At 52.9% G+C, this 13,988-nt stretch overlaps 1 protein-coding gene across 1 annotated transcript; it reads right to left on the reverse strand.

The window, feature by feature from the left end:
- Positions 1-232: 232 nt before the first annotated feature.
- Positions 233-1,993, reverse strand: LOC146188594 (uncharacterized). The gene has a single exon (XM_084605085.1). The coding sequence runs from the start codon at positions 1,991-1,993 to the stop codon at positions 233-235; it is 1,761 nt and encodes a 586-aa protein (XP_084461211.1).
- Between the last annotated feature and the right edge of the window lie 11,995 nt (positions 1,994-13,988).

Here is a 13,988-nt window from a genome sequence, read left to right on the forward strand (position 1 = left end):
ATAATTTTTATGCACGCAGACGCAGGAAGAGGGGTCCTTCTGAAAGGTGATGTAATTTGTGAGGGTGACGCCACTCCCTGGCTCCTGGAGGGCAACCACCGCGGGAAGAGAGTCGAAAGTTGAAAGGTAAAGTCGGAGATCCGCCCTCTTTGCGCGGGAACGGAAGCCCCGACAGTTCCATTGGACAATTTGGACGGGGGTGGCTGAATTGGTTCTTGGGGAGCGCTTGATCTTAGGGCTGCTCGCCATGGTCATTTAGGCTGAGGAGGGGTTGTATTGACGCTGCTCCGGAGCCAACACTCGCGGGAAGGGGGGCATCCTCCATACCGGAGAGCGAGCAGTTGTCGTCATCGTCTACCTCAGGGGTGCGTCTAGAAGTTTTGTTAGGACGGCCGGGTAAGGGACCGCCGGGCCTGCGCGAGGAGCGTAAGGAATGCGCAATTTGTTTGGCAATCATCGCGGGGATTGTCTCTTGCAATTTGGAGATGGCGTTGACCATCATTGAAATTTGATTTTCTATGGCAATGAATCGTGCCTCCGTGGCCCCGAATCGGGCCTCGAATGCTGCCTCCAAGCTTGTTACCGCCTTTGGCACCACGAGCTCACTCTCCATTACCTCAGCCGCGGGAGGCGAGGGCGGAGAAGACTGGTTAATTTTGGATTCCAATTCGTTAATTTTCTTAAGCAGCATCTCGTTTTGGGCCCTGAGTGCTGCTATTTGATCTTGCTCGGCGCTACGCGCCCTTGGGAGTGGAGTGGAAAGGGGGGAGAGAGAAGCAGCCCCACCCGAACCGCTCACCTGGTGTCCGTTTTTGACTGCGTTGACCCAGGCCCTGGTATCACCGCGCGTTTCCGTCGTTTGTTTCGCCAGTCCGCCGTGTGGTGGCGACACCTTCGATGGTCGTTTTTCAGCACCTCCTGTAGGTGGGTTCTCGATGTTGGTAATTTCCTGGCGAGGCTGATCGCCGGGAGGCCCAACATGGCGGCGTTTCTTCTTGGGCGCCATTTTTTTCTTTTTTATCTTGGGTGTGCGGAATTTTGCCGCACAGTCGCGAGAGTTGGTGACACGGGGGCCACCGCACACAGAACACCGCGGAACACAGTTGTGAGGAGCCCGCACCCCCTCCACTAGCGGAGCTTGGAATCCGCAGAGTCCCCATGTGTCAGACTGCAAGTTTGGACATGCATCCGCGCGATGCCCGACGGCCCCACACTGGCCGCACGCAGGAACAGTTTTGTAATAGTTTCGCACAGAGACGACCATGTTGTCATAGTGCACGTAACGGGGCTTCTCTTTACCCGCGAAAGTGATACGTGCCTTGTTGGATGTTCCGAATTTCCGGATTTCCAGGATGGTGCCGGCGCGCCAGCACACTCGGTCTTGGAGAGTTTCTGTGGTGTCCGAGTTACGGACCACGATCACGCCGTGGCATATGTTGCCGCCGTCTTGTCTCAGGTAACCCCGAAGCGGGATCGACCCCTTCTCGGTGTTTACTGCGAAGTCCCCGATGAGCAGGTCGGCCGCCTCGATGTCCGGGGTATGCACAATGATGTTTTGTTCTCGTGAGGGTAGAACAGAGACGGCGCTGGCCCGTTTCAGCCCGAGGTACGCCGAAATGGCAGTGCCGTAGCCAGTTTCCGTGAACGCCTCGTGAAGAGAAACACTTTCTCTGGGCTTTATGACTATAACGTAGTCTTCGGGAGCCGGTTTGGGCATTGGACGCGGCTTCCACTTCGAGAACGCCTTGTCCTTGCTTCCCGTGGCGCGCGTCGCGGGAGCGTTCATGTTTCCGACCGACGAAATGGCGGCCGGGGCGGCGCCGAACGCCGCCATCCGGGCTTTGTCTTGGGAGCGGCGTGCAGCCGCTTGAAGTAAAGCTTGACTCCGAATTTTCGGGATAACCGTCGAATTTGTATCTCCGGTGGCGGGTACCGAGCTCCACAACATTGCCTCAGGGTCGTAACCGTGCATTTGATCCGCGGAAGTCGCCATTTTTTCCTCGGAGGGCCGATTCCGCCAGGTCAGGCGTTGGCGCCGTCGTTAAGCCTAACGGCGTCGCCGACGTGGTCGGTCGAAAAATGGCCGTAGATTTGAAGAAAATCGGCCTACCTGGACGACTTTTGTATCCAGTTGCTCCGCTTGATTTTTCGGATCGATCGATGCCAGTTTTGCCGGGGTAGGATGATTTGGGACGCGGCCCCAGCCGTAAATTGGCGGAGCCGAAACACACGCGTCTGCTCTCGTCGCGCGCTCGCAGCGCCCCCCCTCGCTCTCGGTGCTCGCCCGCCAGTCGGTTCCGTGCCTGGTCTTGCCGGTGCTTTTAATTAGTCCTAGTAAACCTGCTGAACCAGTTTCACTGGCTTCTGTGACATTTTTGGTGGATGTGCTGTACGATCCCATGTACGAAGAGCCTCTGGCTGCCCCCTACGCCCATCTACACACCGTGGACACGACACCTGTGCACAAGGCGAGCCGTCGCTTGAGCGGCTTAGCACCCGAGTGTGGTCCTCTTGTTTCCCCACCGCGAACCACGATGACTACAGCGGCAATTCAGACAACCAATCAGCTTCCCGTGAGTGCCCAGCAGCTGATCTGCCATACTCCACGTATGCCCACGCCATTTCATGGCGACAAGTTCGAAGACGTTGAGGACTGGCTGACCAGCTACGACCGGGTCGCTGTGTTTAATGCGTCGGACGAGAAGCGAAAATTGCACAATGTTTATTTCGCACTAGAAGACGCCGCCAAGATGTGGTTAGAAAACCATGAGGCTACCATTTCCACCTGGCAGGATTTCCGGCGGCAGCTGCTCGCAACGTTCAGCAACGATACAAGAAAAGAGATGGCCGAACTCGCTTTACAGTCCCGAGCACAGCGGCCTAATGAAAGCGTCGCCATGTTTGTGGAAGAAATGACTCGCCTTTTCAACCGGGCGGATCCGTCCATGTCGCAGGTAAAGAAGGTGCGCTACTTTATGCAAGGCGTCAAGGAGCAGCTGTTCGTTGGCCTTGTGCGTGACCCTCCACGTACTGTTGCTGATTTTAAGAAAGAAGCAACAAGCATCGAGCGTGCCTTGAATCAGCGATTTGTACGTTTTGATCGCTCTGCGAACATCGCTGCCGTAGACTTCCGCTTGCCAATGGTCGGAAACGACAGGAAAGCCCTTCGCGAACTTGTCCGAAGCATCGTGCGCGAAGAGCTGCAAAAGTTGCCCTCTCTCGAACAACATCCACGTGTTGGGGGCATCTCGGATATTGTGCGCGAAGAGCTCCTCCAAGCAGTACCATCAGTACCGTCGCCCCAGCCGCCTGCGCCACAGATCATGACGTACAGCGACGTGTTGCGTACCCCTGCGCATGAACCATTGGCAGCCTGCAACCCTGCTCCTCCCGCTCGTCCTCCACCCCAATATCCAGTTTCGACTGGTGTGCCTGAAGCTCGACCACCCGTTCGCAAAGCACACGCGTGGCGCACGCCGAACAATCTTGCTTTGTGCTTTCACTGCGGCGAAGCCGGTCACGTTCTGCGCCACTGCCCGTACCGTCGGATGGGCTTGCGCGGATTTTCCCCGGATGCCCCTCGGCCGCGCTATGGCGAACGACCTCGGGACATCGACCAATACCTCAGCGACCACGTCCCACCTGCGTCCCTCCAGCGACGCCAGTCCAGGTCACCACCGCCGAGACAGTTTTCCACCAGCCGCCGTTCTTTCCTCAGGCAGTCCCCAAGTCCGCACCGGGAAAACTGAAGACGGCGACACTCGGGGGTAGGGCCGCCGTCGATGGACACTACAACCAACATCCTCCGCTCACCGATTCGATCACACAGACCGACCTCCGACCCTTCGCTCCGACGAACAATCCGACCACTTTTCGACGATCGCCGAAGCTTTCCTCCGACGCCCGCAATCGACGCACCACACGACCAACGAGTCCGACGACCTCCCGACGATCACAGAAGCTTACCTTCGACGCCGTAATTCGACGCAACGAACGACCCGTCAGCCCGACGATCCCTGACATGCCGCACTTTGTCGACGGTGAGCTGCATTCCGCCGAGGTACCGATCGTCGTTGATAACTACAACACGACCGCCCTTGTAGATACCGGCGCTGATTTTTGCGTTATGAGTCATGGCCTTGCAACCATTCTGCGAAAAGTCCTGACTCCTTGGCACGCAGCCCCGATAAGGACAGCCGGAGGGATTGTGGTAACGCCGCTCGGAGTGTGCACCGCTCGCGTCGAGGTTCACCACGTAACTTTCTCGTGTTGCTTTGTTGTGCTAGTAGATTGCTCCAAGGATCTGATTCTCGGCCTTGATTTTCTTAGAGAAAACGACGCAGTCATCGACCTCCGTGACTTCATGGTGACTTTCTCCACTCACCGCGCAATTTCCGACGAGTAGAGACAGCACAGCGACGACTACACAGACAGGCCAATTTTTCGAGTGCACGACGACCATGTCACTCTACCTCCACGCACCAGCTTGTTTGTTACAGTGCAGTGCGACAACCCCCCCCGCCTTGCAAGGCCTCGCGGAAACGAACGTGAATTTATTGTTGAGTCTACAAGTCTGCGTTGCTCGGGGGATCTTTGCCTTGAGAAATAAACGAACTGAACTACTTTCAATGGACTTTAGTGCCGAATACCGCCATTTACCACAAGGTACAGCTATCGCTTATTTTGACGACGTCAGTGCGCCATCCGCCCATTGCGCCCTTTCGCTGGCCAACGAGAACCCTCCCGAGAGCACTGAACATACTGTTCAAATTGACGTGAACCCAGCTTTGTCTCTTACACAGAAATGCCGGCTTCAAGCAATTCTGGACACTTACCGTGACTGCTTTGCCGTCACTTCCAAAGTGAAACAGACGTCAGTAACCAAACATCGAATTACAGTTGATCCCACCGGGCGCCCTATCCGCCAACACCCCTACCGAGTATCGCCAAAAGAACGAGAGGCTATTCGGGCGCAATTTGATGAAATTCTCCGCGATGATGTGATCCAGCCGTCCACAAGTCCATGGCCTCACCAGTTGTGCTGGTCGCTAAAAAGGACGGAGCACTCAGATTCTGTGTCGACTATAGGAGGCTTAACAAAATTACGAAAAAGGACGTCTATCCATTGCCTCGAATCGATGACTCGTTCGACCGACTTCGCCACGCCCGATACTTTTCATCGCTCGATCTACGCAGTCGGTACTGGCAGATCGAAGTCGATGAATGTGATCGAGAGAAAACCGCATTCATTACTCCTGACGGACTGTAAGAATTTAAGGTGCTTCCCTTCGGTTTGTGTTCCGCTCCCGCAACCTTTCAAAGATATGATGGACACTGTCCTAGCCGGCCTGAAATGGCAGACGTGCCTCGTCTACCTTGACGACGTTGTCATTTTCTCTGCGACCTACGAAGAGCACCTCAAACGAATGATGGCGTGCTAAATGCCATCCGCGGGGCCGGACTCTCACTAAAACCAGAAAAATGCCACTTTGCATTCCAACAGCTCAAGTTCCTGGGTCACGTCATGAGTGCTGAGGGAATTAGCCCTGATCCAGAGAAGACGGCTTCCGTTGCTGCTTTCCCGACCCCTACTGATAAAAGTTCCGTGTGTCAATTCTTGGCCTCTGTGCATATTACAGGAGATTTGTGCACGACTTCTCCCGAATAGCGGAACCATTGACTCGTCTAACAAAGGACGACCAGCCTTTCATCTGGGCCGACGAGCAGCAAAGGGCCTTCGAGGAGCTTCGCAAGCGCCTTCAAACAACGCCCGTACTTGGCCACTTCGACGAGGAGGCCGACACAGAATTGCATACCGACGCCAGTAACGTTGGCTTCGGTGCAGTTCTCGTTCAGTGGCAAGAAGGCGTTGAGCGGGTGATTGCTTACGCCAGCCGCACCCTGTCTCGTTCCGAAGCGAATTATTCTACGACCGAAAAGGAGTGCCTTGCAGTTGTGTGGGTGGTAACAAAATTTCGGCCGTATTTGTATGGTCGGCTTTTTAGAGTGGTCAGCGACCACCACTCACTCTGTTGGTTAGCGAACCTTAAAGATTCTTCAGGCAGGTTAGCCCGCTGGAGTCTCCGCTTAGAGGAGTTCGACGTCACTATTGTGTACAAGTCCGGAAAAAACACAGTGACGCTGACTGCCTATCTCGAAACCCTATCCCGTGTTCTTCAAGTGAAACAGATTACTCCGTCTTTCTCGGCGCTCTCTCGACGCCAGATCTCGCTCAACAGCAGCGAGACGACGCCGAACTGCGGCCCCTCATCGATTACCTCAAAGGAACCGCCTCATCGCTGCCTCGCCTTTTCACGCGTAGCCTGTCGTCATTCTGCTTGCGTGACGGCGTCCTCTACAAGAAAAACTACGCTTCCACAGACATTCAGTATCTGCTGGTTGTCCCAACGCCGCTCCGTACCGACGTTTTGCAGGCATGCCACGACGAGCTTTCTGCCGGACATCTCGGTTTTTCGCGCACCTTGGCACGAGTACGACAAAAGTACTACTGGCCCAAGCTTGCCGCTATGATTCAGCGCTATGTTAGGACGTGCCGTGATTGCCAATGTCGGAAGATACCACCTGTCAAGCCGGCCGGCCTGCTGCAGCCTATTGTTCCTCCGCGAGTACCTTTTCACCAAGTCGGTATGGACTTGCTCGGGCCATTTCCTACGTCATCATTGGGCAACAGGTACATTATAGTTGCCACAGATTATCTGACCCGCTATTGTGAGACGAAAGCTCTTCCCAGCGGCACGTCTACTGATATTGCGAACTTTTTCATCTTTAATCTGGTCCTTCGTCACGGTGTCCCTGCGATCGTTTTAACTGACAGAGGCACGGCATTTACTTCAGCTCTAACCCAGGAAGTGATGCGGCTCAGTGGCACTTGTCATCGCAGAACAACAGCTTACCACCCTCAGACGAATGGCCTTACTGAGCGACTCAATAAGACAATCGCCGATATGCTTTCTATGTACGTCGACGAAGATGATAAGAACTGGGACCAGATACTACCGTATGCAACATTTGCGTATAACACCGCAGTCCAGGAAACGACCCGCTTTACACCGTTTCGTTTGGTGTACGGTCGCGAAGCTGTCACCATGCTGGACGCAATGCTGCTGCCAGATGTTGCCCACCCATCGATTGCCGGTGCCGACCGATTTGTCCAGCATGCCGAGGCCGCTCGCCAGCTGGCTAGACTGAGAGTCCGGACACAGCAAGTTAAAGATGCTCGACGGTATAACCTTCGTCATAGGGAGGTAATTTGCAACCCTGGCGATCAGGTTTGGGTGTGGACACCTGTTCGCCAGCGGGGTCGCTCCGAGAAGCTTCTGCGCCGCTACTTCGGCCCGTACGAAGTACAACGCAAACTCAGCGACGTCAACTACGAAGTGACCCCGCAAGGAACTGTTCGCTCATCCCGACGGCAAGCACAATCGGAAGTCGTACCTGTCGCCAGGATGAAGCCCTTCTACTCCCGCTAGGTCAAGGTAATGTGTTTTTTTTCTTTCTTTGCTTCCTTTAACTACTTGATGTGAACGCGCATCCTCGCAAACTACGGTTATCCTCGACCTCGCCACTCGGCATCGGGACGATGCCTTTTCCACCGGGAGGGGCAATGCCGCAATGTTTAAAACCCCTCAATAAACTAAAAGTAGCGCCAACATGTGAAGTTTGCCGCCCGCCTCCTCTCCTGCGCTCTCCTTCGTCGTTCGACCCTCTCATTGGCCGAGCGCCGTCACGTGCGCGCGCGCTTTTTTTTTTGCTGGGCGTGCAGCTTCCTCCTTTCCAGCGGGGCGGGCGGCGCGCGCGCGGCACATATTGCCGTGTGTTTTGCTGCCACGCGGACTGCTACGAAATCGTTCCCGCTGGCTATTTAATTTTTTTTTTCAAGCATGTTGCGCTCTTTGGCCGGCGGCTGATAGAAGCACGGTGGTGAAGGCGAGTTCAGCCAACGCAGACATCGCGTACAAATGGTGTCACGCACTGACAGTTGAAAACGGAACCGTTTCAGCGCAAAATATATAAAAAAAACGGCTACCACGCTTCTTAAGTTTCACGGTAGCTTACAATTCAGTCCAACCTGCAAAGAAACCACACAGACTGCAGCTTCCGCAGCCTAGTGAATTTTTTTTTCAAGCAGGTTGCACACTTTTGTCAACGGCTGACGGACTCAAGGAGGTGAAGGCGAGTTAAATCGACGCCAAAATCGTGTACGTATGGTGACACACCATGGCAGCTGAACACGGCACCGTCTCAACGCCAAATATAAAAAAAATAACTGCTACCTCCCTCCCCAAGTTTACCGGTAGCTCACAAGTCAATCAAAGCTGCAAAGACTCCACACAGACTGCAGCTTCCGCCGCCTAGTAGTTAATTTGACCTGCAACTGAGGTTGAAAATACAAGGAAGACAGCTGCTGCCACACTTCTCAAGTTTACCGGCAGCTCGCAATCCAGTCAACGCTGCAAAGAAACCATACACAGATTGTTCCAAAATTGTTCCTGTCCGCCGCCTAGTTACAAATTTTATAAAGCATGCCGCTGAGTGGCCAAATGTGACGAACTACGGACACACGGAGATGACGGCGAGTTGAACCAACGCCGAAATCGCGTATATGTGGTGTATGACACTCACAGCTGAAACTATTCTGGCGGGAAATCCCTGTCAACATTCGGTAATTATGTTTCAGCAGTGAGTAATATTTTAACCTGAACACATTGCGACAAAATGCAAGGCTCTGGTGAGACCCGGCGCACGGCCGCCTCGATCGACGCGCGCGCGGCGCTGATCGAGACGGCTGTGAAGGGCGCCTGCTCCGGAGAGCGCGCGCTAGTCGCGCACCCCGTAGGTGGAGCCATGGTCGAAATGCGAGAGGAGGAGCGGCGCCGCCGGAGGAGGAGAGAGGAGATGGCGCTACTTTTAGTTTATTGAGGGGTTTTAGCAATGTTATCGTACTGGCGCCGCCATGTGGCGAGCTCGGGAGACTGGCACACACTCGTCTTCTTCGCTCTCGGTGCTCGCCCGCCAGTCGGTTCCGTGGCTGGTCTTGCCGGTGCTTTTACTTAGTTCTAGTAAACCTGCTGAACCAGTTTCACTGGCTTCTGTGACAATATTGAAAAAATCGACGATTGGGCAGAAACCCTCATGCACCACGTTAAATCAGCTACCCTTACCCTAGAGGGGGACGATGCACCGAAAACAGTCGGTACGAAACTCCTACACATGTGGGAAGCAAAAAAAAGTGTGGAAAGACGCCTCCAGTGTCAGAGATGGGACCGAAACCTAAGGCGAAAAATAGCCAGGCACAATAAGGAAATTGAGGATTATGCAATTAAACTCTGCTAGCAAAACTGGTGTAACAGGTTCGAGGAAATGGAGGGCAATATGAGCCTTTCAAAGACGTGGAGCCTGCTACGATATCTTCTCCCGACAGTTCGAAAACACAGTCAAACACAACAATAGCAAAGGCAAGACACGCGTTCGAGAGGACTGACGCGGGACTAATAACTAAACTCGTAGACACATATGTCGGCGATACAACATCCCTCCCTCTTACGCAATACGCGAGCCCGCCGAACGAGGCCCTCGACGCGCCCATCTCAGAAGCGGAAGTTAGAGTCGAGATCCTGAGCTTAAAGGCGAGATCAGCTCCGGGCCCCTATGGAATAACAAATAAAATGCTACGAAACCTAGACGACGCTTCCATAACGGCACTCACCAACTACATGCAAGAAGCATGGAGTAGCGGTCGTCTTCCCCAGCAGTGGAAAACTGCAAACGTTGTGCTAATTCCAAAACCTGGCGAGCCCCCGAAATTGGAGAACCTCAGACCTATTTCTCTAACCTCATGCATTGGAAAGCTTATGGAACGCGTAATCCAAATAAGACTTACTAAATTAATGGAGAAAAACGACCTGTGGCCGCACGAGATGGTCGGGTTGCGACCGGGCCTGTGCACACAGGATGTAATGCTCCGATTACAACATGACATAATTGACTCGAAATCCAGAGACGCGAAGGTAATTCTAGCACTAGATCTAACAAAAGCATTTGACAACGTAAAACACCAGGCAATTCTCGCGGGACTACAGGAATTAGGCGTCGGCGAGAGGACATATAATTACGTAATGGATTTCCTGACAAACAGGACGTTGAAACTAAAGTTTCAGGACCTAGAATCTCCCACTGTCCACCTGGGAAGTAAAGGAACTCCGAAAGGCACAGTGCTCTCCCCCTTCCTTTTTAACGTGGTGATGAGAGGCCTTCCTGCCGCTCTTAAAGTCATAAAAGACCTGAAGTTCCGCATTTACGCGGACGACGTTAATCTCTGGATGAACAATGGCAGCGATGGCAGCATAGAGGAACGCCTACAGGCGGCGGCGGACACCAATGTTTCCTACGCGGCCGAATGGGGTCTTTCGTGCTCTCCGCAAAAATCCGAAAATTTCATATATAATCCAAAATCAATGAGGTGCAAGGGCGACTTTAACGTAGAAATTAAGGTCGACGGCAAAACCGTGCCAATAGTCCAGCAAATCAGAATCCTCGGACTTTTTATTCAAGAGGACGGGTATAACGACGGAACGATAAAAAAAACTCACTAACTACGCGACGCAAGTAACAGAAATATTTAGGAGGATTGCATTCAACGGCAGAGGCCTCAAAGAGAGAAGCCTCTTGAGACTGATGCAGGCGTACATAAAAAGTCGAATATGCTATGCCACACCGTTCCTGAACATCAGGACCAATGAAAAAGATAAGATAGACGCACTCATCAGGCGTTGCATCAAAAGGGCGCTGGGTCTACCCATCTCCTCTTCTACGGAACGCGTGATAGAAATGGGAGTGCATAATAGCTGTACGGAACTTGCTGAAGCGGTGAGAATCGCCTAATATGAAAGATTAAGTAGGTCGAGCACGGGACGAACCATCTTAGAATGGGTGGGTCAAAAAATAGATAGGGGCACAGCCGACCAGGTTGCCCTCCCACCACAATGTCGCGAGAACATCATTGACCGTCCTCTCCCCCGCAACATGCACTCAGAATACCACAAAGAGAGACGGGAGAAGAGAGCAGAAGCGCTGGTTAAAAGTGCAAAAGAATTCAGAGTAAAAGAAGTTGCCTGCGTAGACGCTGCAAACGGCCGATCAGGGGCGGCAGTCGCCGCGGTAGTCGATGGTAGCGGCGCACCAGTCGTCTCCGCCACCATCCGAAGCAGAAACATAGACACGGCTGAAGAGGTCGCAATAGCGCTCGCTTTCGTCGGAACGAAGGCTAGATTGATCTTTAGCGACAGTAAAACTGCTCCCTGGAATATCGGAAAATGCAGGGTCTCGCAAGAAGCCGCCCGAATTCTAAAAGCTGCAACTAAAATCGATCGCAAAATCACCCTAATTTGGGCCCCAGCACATACGTTCGTTCCTGGCAACGAGGCGGCCCTAGATTTAGCCCGAGATCTCTACTTCCGGGCAAACGCGGAGCCGCCCGACTGCCAGGCGATGGACGAATGTTTGCAAACCTATAAAGAAATAATCGAAAATTATAGATTATGAAGACGTCTGATGCCGCCACCGGATCCTAGCTTAAGTAATAAAGAGGCCATAGCCTGGCGGCGATTAAAAGCCGGAAATTTCCCGAACCCTGTCTGGTTGTTTTACACCCAGATAGATAAGAGAAAAAACGATAAATGTAAAGCCTGCGAAGCGAGGGGGACCCTCGACCATATACTTTTGAATGCCCTATGTCTCCGGGCGCTAGGGACAACATTAAAAGTAGAGAAGCATGGGCAACCCTGCTGCGAAGCGACGTCCCCGCTGACCAGCAGAAAGTCGTCCGCCTGGCGGCTGAGGCCGCGAATAACCAATGTATATTCGCCAGTGAGTCGCGGAGCGGGGAGTAGGGGGCCTCCTAAATCGGTGGAAATTAGTTTTAATCAATCAATCAATCAGCTGGTGCGCCGGAGCCGCTGTGTGCTCTCCATCGCCACAACAACAGTCATTTAGTCTCTCCCTTCTCCCTCTTCCCCTCTCTGATGCGCAGTAGCGATTGCGCATTGCCATCTGCGTGGTTTCTGGTGAATATATATGGCTAGCGGCGCGCAGCAGCCAGTAAGCAGTCAGCCATGATGAAGAATAGTAAAGCGGCTGCGGAAAGCTTAACTCTTCATATCCCGAAGTGGTTGCTTGGTGGAAGCCGTGGTGGATCAAAGCCTTTAAATGCGGCACCTATATCTCCCTCTATTATTTCACTCCTACCTTCCTCTCTTTCTTTACAGCGTAGTACATGTGTCCGCGGGTAATGGTGTGGTACATATGTCTGCGGATAATTGTGAGGGGAGGGTGGCTGATCCTAGCCCTGATGGGGCTAGGACAGGTAGGTCACCGCCGCTTACGGCGGGGGCTAGCCTGCCACCGAATGTTTACCTTTTGTACGCCTTGATTGCACCCGCAGCCGCTTCCGTGGTGGACGACGGCTATTGCGGCGCGCGCCTTTCTCCCCCTCTTTTTTTTTCTCTTCTGCCCGCACGAGGCAGCGGAGGTGGCTCAGCTACAGAGCCAGTAGCAGGCCGGTACATTTTTCCTTCTTCCTACAGCCACAGCGCATAATTGTGACATATACTGCGTCTTTTCTATCGTGTAAATCTATTTGAAACGCCGCTGAAGCCTGCAGAACTAACGCCTACCATACATCCAGATGTGCTTCAGTTTGCTGTGGTGGTGCGACGTTCGAGGAAGCGGCAAATGAAAGGTTCCGCACGGACACCGGCATAGGCATCCCGGCGGGGTGAGCTGCGTGTATGCATGTGTGTGTGTGTGTGAACACATTTTATTTCTACCAGAATGGACGCACCTACTCACCATCCCCGGCACGCGTGCATAGGTGACGGGGGCCCTGACCTCGGCGATTAGGGGCAAGCAATGATCTCTTGATTCCTCGCAGCCTCTTCCGCCAGGCAGGTGGCTTGCTTCTCCAGAGTTTGGTCCTCGCTCTGCAGGAGGGAATTCCCAGGCTTCTTTACTATTCTTTTTTGTCTAAGCCTTTGCGAGCTAGCTCATTCACAAATTACATGGTTGAGGGTCTCTCTCTCTCCACGTTGTTTACATTTATCGTCCTGTTTGTCACATTTCTGGACATGATAGGCTAGGACCGTGTGTATGTAATCCCCTGCTTGTAGACGCCGTCATACGGTAGCCTCTTTGCGTGTGCATGAATTGCGTGGTGACTTCACGACCTGTCGTGACGGTAAATCGCGCTCCCCTTGTCGAACTCAATCAGCATTTCATTAACGGCATCAAAGTACACCGGCTTTCTATAATTCGTTTACAAGAAAGTAAAGGCACAGTATCTATCACTCTCGGAATCCCGCTACCATCCTCACAGCAGACAAGGCGAATTATGGAGAGCATTTCACGATTCGGGTCGTGAGGCAGTTGGTACAGTAAGTTCAGTTCAGTTCAGTCGTTCAGTCGTGTCCGACTCTTCGTGACCCTATTGACCATGTCACGCCACGCTTTCCGGTCTCTCACTATCTTCCTAACATCACATAACTTCATCTGCAGTGCCTCGAGGATGCCATCTAACCATCGCGTTCGCTGCCTACCCCTTCTCCAGCGACCCTCAACCTTTCCCAACATCAAATCTTTCTCCAGCGACTCCTCTCTTCTCATCAGATGACCAAAGTAGCTGAGCTTTAACTTTAGAATTTGACCCTCCAATGAGCAGTCAGGGTTTATGGTCGACAATATTGATTGATTTGATCTTCTGGCAGTCCAAGGAACTCTCAAGAGTCTTCGCCAGCACCACAATTCAAACGCGTCAATTCTTCGGCGGTCAGCCTTTTTCACAGTCCAACTCTCGCATCCATACATCCCAACTAGAAAGACCATAGCACGAGTTATACGGATCTTGGTCATGATCTTGGTCAGACGCCATGATCTTTGTCTTTTTAATGTTCAATTTAAGCCCAAACTTCTCACTC

Source organism: Amblyomma maculatum, chromosome 5 (genome assembly GCF_055883805.1).
Source record: "Amblyomma maculatum isolate TAMU_Amacu chromosome 5, ASM5588380v1, whole genome shotgun sequence".
NCBI lineage: Eukaryota > Metazoa > Arthropoda > Arachnida > Ixodida > Ixodidae > Amblyomma > Amblyomma maculatum.

Excerpts from the sequence above, each read along its gene's own strand:
- LOC146188594 (XM_084605085.1), bottom strand. The coding sequence starts at position 1,993 with ATGGCGACTTCCGCGGATCAAATGCACGGTTACGACCCTGAGGCAATG.